Raw genomic sequence first — 13344 nt, 5'->3', positions numbered from 1 at the left:
AGCAAGACAGTAACCTAAAACACAAGGCCAAATCTACACTGGAGTTGCTTACCAAGAACACAGTGAATGTTCCTGAGCAGCCGAGTTAGTTTTGACTTAAACCTACTTGAAAATCTATGGCAAGACCTGAAAATAGTTGTCTAGGAATGCTCAACAACCAATTTGACAGAGCTTGAAGAATTTTGAAAATAATAAATGAATGTTGCACAATCCAAGTGTGGAAAGCTCTTAGAGACTTACCCAGAAAGACTCACAGCTGAAATTGCTCAGTGTGAATGCTTATGTAAATTACATATTTTTGCATTTCATTTTTTAAATTTACCCATCTACACACAATACCCCATAATGACAAAGTGAAAACATATGTTTTAAATATTTAAATCATCCATTTTGAATTCCGGCTGTAAGACAACAAAATGTGGAGTAACATGCTGACCAGACCGGACACGTCGCGTGCGTGAGCGTCGCAAAATACATTTAGAAATCCATGTTATTCAATTATTGCGTCTGCGTTGCCAAGGGCTAAAATAGAACTCCTTTCTATTTCTGACGCAGATCACGCTGAAAGTCCTGCCTCTCCCATCTCCTCATTGGTTTATAGAAGCAGGTACCCACGTGCCATCTCCTCATTGGTTATACCTATGTGGGTGATTGAAAGACAAACTGTTTTGCCGGTAGTCATGGTAATACTATGAAGGTTTAGATGCCAATCACCATATAAGTTCAAAGATGAAAAAGCCTGGAAGGAGGAGAGATGACTAGAAATTATTCGGTTGGCCGTTTTATGTGTGGATTTATTGGCGGAATAGAGGAGCTTGTGCATTTCAGGTAAAATAACAACTCAATGTTTATATCCCAGGACAAATTAGCTAGCAAGTGCAAGCTAACTAGCTAAATTGCCATACATGTTTAATGCTTTTCGACCTGTCCCCCAAATTAATGTCATTGGTTCAGAGTTTGTTTTGCTATTTTAACCTGCGTGTCGTGATCGCGTTTGGTGTAGGGGGACAAAATGAATTTATGCACGATAGCGCACGCGCGCAGCCGGTTTGGGTTCCGTGTTAGTCAAGGGATATGAATACTTTCTGAAGACACTGTACATGGCTGACAGACTGAAAAGTGTATGCTGTAATGATCAGCGTTGGGTAGGTTACTTTCTAAATGTAATCCGTTACAGTTAATAGTTACCTGTCAAAAATTGTAATCAGTAACGTAACTTTTGGATTACCCAAACTCAGTAACGTAATCTGATTACATTCCGTTACTTTTAGATTACTTTCCACTTAAGAGGCATTAGAAGACAGAAATGTTACCAATTGAACAACATCTATTGCAGGATAAATCAATGTTAAAGTTTACATAGCTGGCCATTTGATGTTAAATTTTACTTTATGGGTTGGTTATGTAGGCTTCTTCTAACCCATCTCTCTCTACTACATATAATAATAAGATTCCATTATATCTTTACATTATAAACCAAAGTTAACAGAATTCTAGTCATTCCAATCAATGTTATACCCCATGATCTTCAAGAACAGGACTTGGAAATATGGAAGTATAGATTAGTCAAATTGTTTTACCTGAGCATGGCCCTAAATCTAAGGACTTATTACATGCTGACCAGACCGGACACGTCGCGTGTGCGAGCGTCGCAAAATAAATTTAGAAATCCATGTTATTCAATTATTGCACCCACACTGCTTGCGTGCGCCAACGAGCGTCTGCGACGCCAAGGGCTAAAATAGATGTCGTTCCTATTTCTGACGCAGATCGCGCAGCAAGTCCTGCCTCTCCCATCTCCTCATTGGTTTATAGAAGCAGGTACCCACGTGCCATCTCCTCATTGGTTATACCCACGTGGGTGATAGAAAGACGAACTGTTTTGCCGGTAGTCGTGGTAATACAATGAAAGTTTAGATGCGATCACCATATAATTTAAACGATGAAAAAGCCTGGAAGGAGGAGAGATGACTAGAAACGATTCGGTTGGCCATGTTATGTGTGGATTAATTGTCGGAGTAGAGATCCTTGTGCATTTCAGGTAAAATAACAACTCAATGTTTATATCCCAGGACAAATTAGCTAGCAACAGCAAGCTAGCTAAATAGGACAAATTAACATTAGCTAGCAAGAGCAAGTTAACTAGCTAAATGACCATACATGTTTAATGCTTTTCGACCTGTCCCCAAATTAATGCCATTGGTTCAGAGTTTGTTTTGATATTTTAACCTGCGTGTCGTGATCGCGTTTGGTGTGGGGGGGGGCAAATTAAATGTATGCACGATAGCGCACGATGGCGCACGCTCGCAGCCGGTTTGTGCAAGGTGTTAGCCAGCCCTACTCTGTTGTTTATGATTTTGTTGTCATGGAGGACTGATTGGGCTCATTGATTCGATTTGAAAAATAAATGCTGCGCTCATGGAATGGCATGCTTTGAGCACTACTGAAAAGTGCTATTTGCATGTGAAAAATGTATGCCATATGCTGCATTTGCTATAGGCCTATTGTTTACCTCTTTGTTGGTGACACTTTGGGCAAATCCACAAATGAAACATTAACAAAACGGTCGCCCCGCCTCTGTTTTGGTAAAAAGCTGAGGGATGGGCCTGGAGAAATGTAACTACTCTCAGAATAATAGACAGAGCTATGGACGCAAGGACTGACCACCCATTATATATATATTTTTGTTTTAACCATGTTATGAGGCTATACAGTGTTTGTTTACATTTACAATATTTAAAACATTGGAGTAAAACAAGCTTATATTTTGGGTTCTCATGGAGTGTGACATTTGAACTAAGCACATGAGGAATGTATAAGTTATATTCGTCAAGAATCAATGGATATATACACTACCAGTCAAAAGTTTGGACACCTACTCATTCAAGGGTTTTTCTTTATTTTTTTACTATTTTCTGCATTGTAGAATAATAGTGAAGACATCAAAACTATGACATAACACATATAGAATCATGTAGTAACCATGATGAAGGGAGTAGTACACAGCGTTGTACGAGATCTTCAGTTTCTTGGAAATTTCTCGCATGGAATAGCCTTCATTTCTCAGAACAAGAATAGACTGACGAGTTTCAGAAGAAAGATCTTTATTTCTGGCTATTTTGAGCCTGTAATCGAACCCACAAATGCTGATGCTCCAGATACTCAACTAGTCTAAAGAAGGACAGTTTTATTGCTTCTTTAATCAGTACAACAGTTTCAGCTGTGCTAACACAATTGCAAAAGGTTTTTCTAATGATCAGTTCGCCTTTTAAAATGATAAATTTGGATTAGCTAACACAACGTGCCATTGGAACACAGGAGTGATGGTTGCTGATAATGGGCCTCTGTACGCCTATGTAGATATTCCATAAAAAAAAATCAGCCGTTTTAAGCTACCATAGTCATTTACAACATTAACAATGTCTACACTGTATTTCTGATCAATGTGATGTTCTTTTAATGGACACATTTTTTTGCTTTTCTTTCGAAAACAAGGACATTTTTAAGTGATCCCAAACTTTTGAACAGTAGTATATATTATTATATATAAATGTATAAATCCAAAAATAGATGTAGCAACTACAGATTGTCCCTTTAAATCTATCAAACTTGTGCAAGTTTGAGCATGTATCTATTAGGCCTATGGATTTTTTTTTATCAGTATCAAATTAGATTGAGCAATAAAAGGCCCACTTTTATTCCATTGGCTGGGATCCACACTATATAGCTGTTACAAGAGCGTATTATACACTGGCTGTCCATTGGTTACAAAAACAATGATTGATAGGCAGCTTAAACTTCTTGAATTCAACCATTATTGTGTTCAAATACACATTTAGATTTGTGAACAGCCATCCACAACAACCACAATCTGTAAGGCGCAAATAGCTAAATGAGAGAGCAGCAGTGTGATTCACATCAATGTGCTATGTAGATACCAATAATAAGTGATATCCGTAGACTACACCACTGCGGTCATCCTTACCTCCAAGCGTTTATTAAAACTGGATAATCTTTGGATGCCGACAACAGTCACACTATTGGCTTGGACTGTAGCCTACAAAAGCCTATTCCTGCTCTTTCCCTGCAATCCATCAAACACATTTGGTGTGTCATCATAGTGGTCTCTGACTTGTGGTCAGATTCGCTCAGCCGGAACAAACTTAAACTTGCGCCTTTTTTCAACGCCGATTTAAATGTCATTGAGAAAACAGGGAAGTGTCAACAACAACAAAAAAATCCCCAAACATCCTTTCCGAATTCTAAAGTAATCATCTAGTTTTTCAAAAGTATCATTAACATCAGTGCTTCTATAAGAGCATCACATCTCTCACTTAATACAATTCAAGTTGTGACAATTGAACATACTGTAATCGACAACTATGAAAAGTAGTAGCGGTGTCTTCTTAAGCGCAATTATGGGTGTGTGGGCAACTTTTTCTGCTAAATTAGCTTCAAACCGCTTGATCCCCGATGCCTGCCGAGACGAGTGGTTTCGAAACTGCAGGCAGTGCATTTAGGGACGTGTGCACTTCAAAGGTATGAAACTCGCACCTTGAGAATGTTTTAACAGTTGGCTTGAAAGCAATGTAGACCTTCATTAAAAAGCTGAGCCAAAAGTGCTTTTGACACTGCTGAACTCCAAAACTAAGGGGGAGGGCTTTCCATTAACTCAATGGGAAAGGGCTGCAGGACTTCTCAATTGCGGGTGCCTGTGTGTGTTTTTGTTCCCCTATGTCTTGGAAGGAAGAAATGGCCACGGATCCATTAGTTCAATTTGTCACAGCAGGAGCGCCCCAAAGATCTCTTATCGGTACAACATACCTCTCGAGTGGCGAGTCTGTCGCTCATCTCCTCCGCCTTCCCAAAGTCCCCTTCAGCGATGGCGCTCTCTATGCTCTTTTCTAAGCTGGACTGGAGAGAAGGGGAAAATGTAGTGATTTTAGAAATAGAAAAGTGGGGGGGGGGGAGAAATCAAAGAGTAACTTCAAAAGTCCCCTGGGCCTTATTTTTAATATGATTGCTATTACTACAAATATGTAGATTTTCCTTCACAAATGAAAACCTTTTTGATTGGATATTAGTGGGGAAATCTTCAAAAATGCTACTGGAGATTACCAAACATTATGTGACTCTTTAATTACACATTTCCATTACAGGCTGGAGCAGAGGAGGGAGCAAAGATGCCCCTGGTTACTGATGGCAGGGGTGGTTCTCCAAAAAAAGGAGACTATCTGAAGAAGTAGAGTTAAGATCATTTCTTCAATAATTTCACAGAACGCATGAAAGCGAGATGTTGTCATTTTAAATTAGGGGAACCCTCTCGGAAGCATCTTCAAACGAATGATTCAAGGACTCAGGTTGTTTATAGACGCACACTCATCCCTCAAATTAATTTGGACAAAGACGGCAAGCTGAGCCTAATAATGGTATGGCAATATAGTAATAATTACAGATAAACAAATAAGAAATCTACCTCTATTACTACCATAACTTTACAGTGGTCTATTTGCTGGCAAAGTGGCAATGTCACGTTCCAAATAAAATAGTTTGTAAATGGGATTTCAATGTGTCACATTGGGATCAACATTTTTTTTAAATGCAGTTCCACATGTGTCCTTACAGGAATAAAAGTGAATATGCCAAATTGGCAAATCACTTTGCCTAACAACAGCATAGACCTAGGACTAGCAGTTATATCCTTTACAATTGCAGAAGTAGAGTAATATGGACACCAAAAATGTATTTGTCATGTAATTTCATAACCAGTTCATGTTGTGAAAAATGGCCTCTAGGCTACTATCTTGTCATTCTAGGTAACACTTCACTTGACACCCAGCGCCATGACACGTTACGACACGGTCAAAACCATGTCATAATGCGTCATAACACCTGACATAACATGGTCATAACACTGTCAGGACACATATTTAGACCTGTTGTGAAAAATATGGCTGGTTATGACAGTGTCAAAACCCACAAAACCTACCACACAAGGCAAAACATTCCATTACACCATAAACACACTGTTGACAAGTAGTCCATGTTATATGAAACTGTCTGAAATGTACCATATTAAATGATCATTGTAATTGCGCACACGTTGATGTCAGACATGCAACTAGCCCAATCAAATCAAACTTTATTTGTCACATGCGGCGAATACAACAAGTGTAGACTTTACCGTGAAATGCTTACTTACAAGCCCTTAACTCTTCTTGAACTGCATTGTTGGTTAAAACTTCTTGTCAATAGGGGGGCGCCATTTCGACTTTGTAAAAATTAGTTCCCAAATTAAACTGCCTCGTACTCAATTCTTGCTCGTACAATATGCATATTATTATTACTATTGGATAGAAAACACTCTCTAGTTTCTAAAACCGTTTGAATTATATCTGTGAGTAAAACAGAACTCAAGTTGCAGCTAACTTCCTGTCAGGAAGTGAGAAATCTGAAATCGATGCTCTGTTCCAGGGTCAGTTTATTAAATTGCATGTTATCTATGAGTCGACATGCACTGCATACGATTTCCCCTCGATGTCAGTAAGCAGTGAGAATTGGAATGGTGTTGCTAGGCAGATTTGAGGCCATATAAAGGCTCATGGAACCGGGGGTGCACTCTTTTCAACGTTCGTCATGGCGCAAAGGAGGACCTCAGGATGGCATTCTGAAAAGCTCTCGTTATAGGCCTTAGATATATCCGGCTCTGATTTTATTCGATATAGGTGTTAAAGACATCATAATGTAGTTATTTTAAACCGAGTTATATCAGTTTATATCAGTATATTGCGATTTTCGGATATTTCTTTGTGCTGCGTTTTGAAGAGTTGGGCACGTCTGGGCCACATAGCTAATGTTTGCTGCTAATTCCTAAGTTGAAGACGGCAATCTACAACCGAGCAACGATGATTCTGGACAAAGGACCACTTGCACAAGATTCTGATGGAAGCTCATCAAAACGTAAGAACTATTTATGATGTTAATTCGTTGTTCTGTTAAAAAATGTAAAACTATTATTCCGCCATTAATTTCGGTGCGGTCTCGCTTTAGCGCACGCTGTGTCGTAGTAACGTTCATTTTAAAAATCTAACACAGCGGTTGCCTTAAGAACTAATGTATCTTTCATTTGCTGTCCAACCTGTATTTTTTAGTCAAGTTTATGATTAGTTATTGATTAGATTAGGTGCCTCTCCCAAGATTTCTTCCAACATTTTGTTGGCAGCTTGGCTACTATTCTCATTGTATAACCACGATTTGTGCCGCTAAATATGCACATTTTCGAACAAACAGTATATGTATTGTGTAATATGATGTTATAGGACTGTCATCTGATGAAGTTTTGAGAAGGTTAGTGAAAAAATTTATATCTTTTGCTGGTTTATTCGCTATCGCTAACGTGCATGAATCAATGCTGCTGTGTGGTTGGCTATTGTAGTAAGCTAATATAATGCTAAATTGTGTTTTCGCTGTAAAACACTTAAAGAATCTGAAATATTGGCTGGATTCACAAGATCTTTGTCTTTCATTTGCTGTACGCTGTGTATTTTTCATAAATGTTTTATGATGAGTATTTAGGTAATTCACGTTGCTCTCTGTAGTTATTCTAGTTGCTTTGGTGAGAGTTGTGCTGGTGGCTGCAATGTAAAACTATGATTTATACCTGAAATATGCACATTTTTCGAACAAAACATATGCTATACAATAAATATGTTATCAGACTGTCATCTGATGAAGTTGTTTCTTGGTTAGTGACTATTTATATCTTTATTTGGTCGAATTTGTGATAGCTACCTATGCAGGAAAAAAATGGTGGAGAAAAAAAAGTGTCTTTTGCTATGGTGGTTAGCTAATAGAAATACATATTGTGTCTTCCCTGTAAAACATTTTAAAAATCAAAAATGATGGCTGGATTCACAAGATGTGTATCTTTCATTTGGTGTCTTGGACTTGTGATTTCATGAACATTTTATTATATGATATCCCTGTGGCTTTAGGCTAGGCTATGCTAGTCAGCTTTTTTGATGGGGGGGATCCCGGATCCGGGTTTGTGACTCGTTAGAGGTTAAGAAAGTATTTACCAAGTAGACTCAAATAAAAAGTAATAATAAAAAAGTAACACAATAACAACAACAATAATGAGGTTATATACAGGGGGCACCTGTACCGAGCCAGTGTGCGGGGGTACAGGTTAGTTGAGGTAATTTGTACATGTAGGTGGGGGTGAAGTGACTATGCATAGATAATAAACAGCAAGTAGCAGCAGTGTACAAAAGGAAGGGGGGGGTCAATGTAAATTGTCTGGTGGCAATTTAATTAATTGTTCAGCAGTCTTATGGCTAAGGGGTAAAAGCTGTTGAGGAGCCTGTTGGTCCTAGACTTGGCGCTCTGGTACCGCTTGCCGTGCGCTAGCAGAGAAAACAGTCTATGACTTGGGTGACTGGGTCACCCCGCTCCTCCGCTCTCTCCACTGGCTTCCAGTTGAAGCTCGCATCCGCTACAAGACCATGGTGCTTGCCTACGGAGCTGTGAGGGGAACGGCACCTCCGTACCTTCAGGCTCTGATCAGGCCCTACACCCAAACAAGGGCACTGCGTTCATCCACCTCTGGCCTGCTCGCCTCCCTACCTCTGAGGAAGTACAGCTCCCGCTCAGCCCAGTCAAAACTGTTCGCTGCTCTGGCACCCCAATGGTGGAACAAACTCCCCCACGACGCCAGGTCAGCGGAGTCAATCACCACCTTCCGGAAACACCTGAAACAACACCTCTTTAAGGAATACCTAGGATAGGATAAAGTAATCCTTCTAACCCCCCCCCCCCCCCCTTAAAAGATGCACTATTGTAAAGTGGTTGTTCCACTGGATATCATAAGGTGAATGCACCAACTTGTAAGTCGCTCTGGATAAGAGCGTCTGCTAAATGACTTAAATGTGACTGGAGTCTCTGACAATTTTATGGGATTTCCTCTGACACCGCCTATTATATAGGTCCTGGATGGCAGGAAGCTATGCCCCAGTGATGTACTGGGCCGTTCACAGTACCCTCTTTAGCGCCATATCAGGCGGTGATGCAACCGGTCAGAATGCTCTCGATAGTGCAGCTGTAGAACCTTTTGAGGATCTGGGGACCCATGCCAAATCTTTTCAGTCTCCGGAGGGGGAAAAGGTTTTGTCGTTCCCTCTTCACGACTGTCTTGGTACGCTTGGACCATGATAGTTCGTTGGTGATGTGGACACCAAGGAACTTGACTCTCGACCCGCTCCACTACAACCCCGTTGATGTTAATGGGGGCCTGTTCGGCCCGCCTTTTCCTGTAGTCCACGATCAGCTCCTTAGTCTTGCTCACATTGAGGGAGCGGTTGTTGTCCTGGCACCACACTGCCAGTTCTCTGACCCCCTCCCTATAGGCCGTCTCATCGCTGTAGGTGATCAGGCCTACCACTGTTGTGTCGTCAGCAAACTTAATGATGGTGTTGGAGTCTACAAGTTATTTAAAATATGATGAAAAAACATGACTGTAAAGAATTCATTACAACAACAACAAACGAAAGGAAACTTCTTGGCTGGGAAAAAACATGTTTAAATCCATGTGGGTATTGACACTCCTGTGTAAGTGTCATAACCAGCCATAAAATAATATGTCACAACAGGTGTAAATATATGGGTCATGACAGTGATGACCATATTATGATAGGTTATGACAAATTATGTCAGCTGTTATGATATATTATGACGCTGGATGTCAAGTAATGTGTTACCTCATTCTAATGTCAGATACATATTGTCATCGCAATGCCCTATCCCATCTGGACAAGAGGAATACCTATGTAAGAATGCTGTTCATCGACTATATCAGCATTCAACACCATAGTATGCTCCAAGCTCATCATTAAGCTCGGGGCCCTGGGTTGAAACCCGCCCTGTGCAACTGGGTCCGGGACTTCCTGACGGGCCACCCCCAGATGGTGAAAATAGTAAACAACACCGGCACTTTGCTGATCCTCAATACAGGGGCCCCACAAGGGTGCGTGCTCAGCCCCCTCCTGTACTCCCCTGTTCACACATGACTGCGTGGCCACACACGCCTCCAACTCAATCATCAAGTTTGCAGACGAAAACAGTAGTAGACCTGATTACCAACAATGACGAGACAGCCTACAGGGAGGAGGTGAGAGAACAGCAGAGGGAGCACCCCCCTATCCACATCGATGGGCCCGCAGAGGACAAGGTGGAAAGCTTCAAGTTTCTCGGCGTACACATCACTGACATTTCTGTGTGGACCTCTAGTTGTGCAAGGGGACATTGCCATGCTGAAACAGGAAAGGGCCTTCTCCAAACTGTTGCCACAAAGTTGGAAGCACAGAATCGTCTAGAATGTCATTGGATGTTGCAGTGTTAAGATTTTCCTTCACTGGAACTAAGGGGCCTAACCCGAACCATGAAAAACAGACCTAGACCATTATTCCTCCTCCACCACCAAACTTTACAGTTGGCACTATGCATTGGGGCAGGTAGCGTTCTCCTGGCATCCGTCAAACCTAGATTAGTCTGTCGGACAGCCAGGTGGTGAAGCGTGATTCATCACTCCAGAGAACGCATTTCCACTGCTTCAGAGTCCACTACTGACTACTGCGACGAGCTTTACATCACTCCAGCCAACGCTTGGCATTGCACATGGTAATCTTAGGCTTGAGCGCGGCTGCTCGGCCATGGAAACCCATTTCATGAAGCTCCCGACGAACAGTTATTGTGCTGACGTTGTGTCCAGAGGCAGTTTGGAACTCGGTAGTGAGTGTTGCAACCGAGGACAGACAATTTGTACGCACTACACACTGCAGCACTCGGCCGTCCCGTTCTGTGAGCTTGTGTGGCCTACCACTTTGCAGATGAGACATTGTTGCTCCTAGATGTTTCCACTTCACAATAACAGCACTTACAGTTGACTGGGGCAGCTCTAGCAGGGCAGAAATGTTATCAACTGACTTGTTGGAAAGGTGTCATCCTATGACGGTGCCACGTTGAAAGTCACTGAGCTCTTCAGTAAGGCCTTTCTACTGACAATGTTTGTCTATGGAGATTGCATGGCTGTGTGCTCGATTTTTTACTGTCAGCAACGGGTGTGGTTGAAATACCCGAATACACTAGTTTGAAAAGGTGTCCCATACTTTTGAATATATAGTGTATGACCACTAAGCACTTCTGGACATAAGATCGACAAATACTAACGTCGATTTCGACTTCAACTCGACTCAGCTGTTCATACCGGACCCTATTCCTTTGTTCCATGGGCTACCAAAACGACGTAGGCATAGACGCGGGAGACGAGGAGGAGTCCTGGTGAAATTGAGGCAAAGAGTAAAGCGAACAGCACTCCTGTCTGTTCCATTGGCAAATGTCCAGTCACTCGAGAATAAGATGGATGAGCTTCTTTTCAGAGTCTCCTGCTGCTTTAAGTGTGAGGGAAATCTCAAGCTTTCATTCACCTGATATAGAATCCCTCATGGTAAGCTGCAGACCCTTCTATCTACCAAGAGAGTTCTCATCCGTAATTATCACAGCTGTCTACATCCCGCCCCAAGCCAACACCACTCTGGCACTCAACGAACTGTATGGGGCCATAAACAAACAAGAAATTGCTCACCCAGAGGCAGTGTTTTTGGTAGGCGGAGAATTGAACATGGGAAGACTTTAAACCGTCACTTCTACCAACATGTCTCATGAGCCACTAGGGGCGCTGAAACTCTAGACCACTTGTATGCATTTCTGTGGGTAGAATAAAAGGCCCTCCAAGCAAATCTTACCCATGACTCCATTCTCCTGCTTACTGTTTACAAACAAAAGCTCAAACAGAAAGTACTAGTGATGTGCTCAATACGGAAGTGGTCAGATGAAGCAGACACGAGACTACAAGATGGTTTTGCTAGTACATACTGGGATGTGTTCTAGTCAGGGAATAAAACTAACACCCGCCACATGCAGGTAGATTTAGGTATTGGCGGGTAAGAATGTCTATTTTATCAGCCACGTTGGCGGGTGGTCAATTTGCAGTGCTCTACAGTGCAAGCGTTACATTTGCGAATAAAAATAACAAAAAGTCAAGTATGTGCAATTGTGCGCCGCCCTCTGGGACTCCCAATCACGGCCGGATGTGATGCAGCCTGGATTCGAACCAGGGACTGCAGTGACGCTTCTTGCGCCGAGATGTAGTGCCTTAGACCACTGCGCCACTCGGGAGCCCCAATAGCATTGAGGAGTTTACCACAACAGTCACGGGCTTCATCAATAAGTGCATAGACGATGTCGTCCCCACAGTGACTACAAGAACGTATCTAAACCAAAAACCATGGATTAAAGGCAATATCCGCTCTGGACTAAAGAACAAACGGCTTACAAGGAACGGGACACGGACACATACAAGAAAGCCCAATACAACCTCCGACGAGACATTAAACATGCGAAAGGACAATATAGGAAGACGGAGGGATCCTATTACACCAGTTCCGACGCTCGTCGTATGTGGCAGGGCCTGCAGATAACGTATTACAAAGGCAACCCAGCAATGAGTTGCCCTGCGATGCAGAACTACCAAACGAGCGAAATGCCTTATGCTCGATTCGAAGAATTTAACCCTGTGACTTGAGTGAAAGCCCCTGTTGTTAAGGATGACTGTGTGATCTAGCTCTCCGTGGCCGATGTGAGCAAAACATTTAAACAGGTTAACAAATCACAAGGCTGCCGGGCTAGATGGAACAACAGGGCACGTTCTCAAAGCATGCGCAGACCAGCTGGCAAGTGTCTTCACAGACATTTTCAATCTATCCTTGACCCACTCTGTAATCCCAACACGTTTCAAGCTGACCACGATTGTCCCTCTTCCCAAGAGCTCCAAGGTAACCTGCTCGAGACCCTGGGACTGAACCCCTCCATCTGCAACTGGATCCTGGACTTTCTGACGGGACGGCCCCAGGTGGTGAGGGTAGGCAACAACACCTCTGCCAAGCTGACCCTCAAGATGGGGGCCCCTCTGGGGTGTGTGCTTAGTCCCCTCCTGTACAACCTGTTCACCCACGACTCCAACACCACCATCAAGTCTGCTGATGACACGACGGCGGTAGGCCTGAGGGAGTTGGTCTTAGCAGTGTGGTGACAGGACAACAACCTCTGCATCAACGTCAGTAAGACCAAGGAGCTGATTGTGGACTATAGGAGAAAAGAGGGGAGAGCACGACCCCATCCAGATCGACGGGGCTGTTGTGAAGCGGGTCGAGTGCTTCAATTCCTTGGCGTCCACATGACTAAATACCTAACATAGTCCACACACACCCACACAGAGGGTTGTATCTCTTC

General features: G+C 42.5%; 1 protein-coding gene across 2 annotated transcripts in view; it reads right to left on the bottom strand.

Moving 5' to 3' along the window:
• The window catches only part of fam204a (family with sequence similarity 204 member A), a 37598-nt gene that overhangs the window by 17627 nt on the left and 6627 nt on the right, over positions 1 to 13344 (bottom strand). The window contains exon 5 of one of the 2 annotated variants that reach the window (XM_071379706.1): positions 4825 to 4914. The exons of the other annotated variant lie outside the window; for it this stretch is intronic. Within the exon in view, the coding sequence (XP_071235807.1) occupies positions 4825 to 4914 (90 nt within the window). The remainder of the gene's footprint in view (positions 1 to 4824; positions 4915 to 13344) is intronic. 2 annotated transcript variants of the gene reach the window in all.

The sequence above is a fragment of the Salvelinus alpinus genome, chromosome 32 (assembly GCF_045679555.1).
Source record: "Salvelinus alpinus chromosome 32, SLU_Salpinus.1, whole genome shotgun sequence".
NCBI classification, from domain to species: Eukaryota; Metazoa; Chordata; class Actinopteri; order Salmoniformes; family Salmonidae; genus Salvelinus; species Salvelinus alpinus.
Note: the sequence above shows the minus strand (reverse complement) of the source record. Positions and strands in the feature narration are given on the sequence as shown.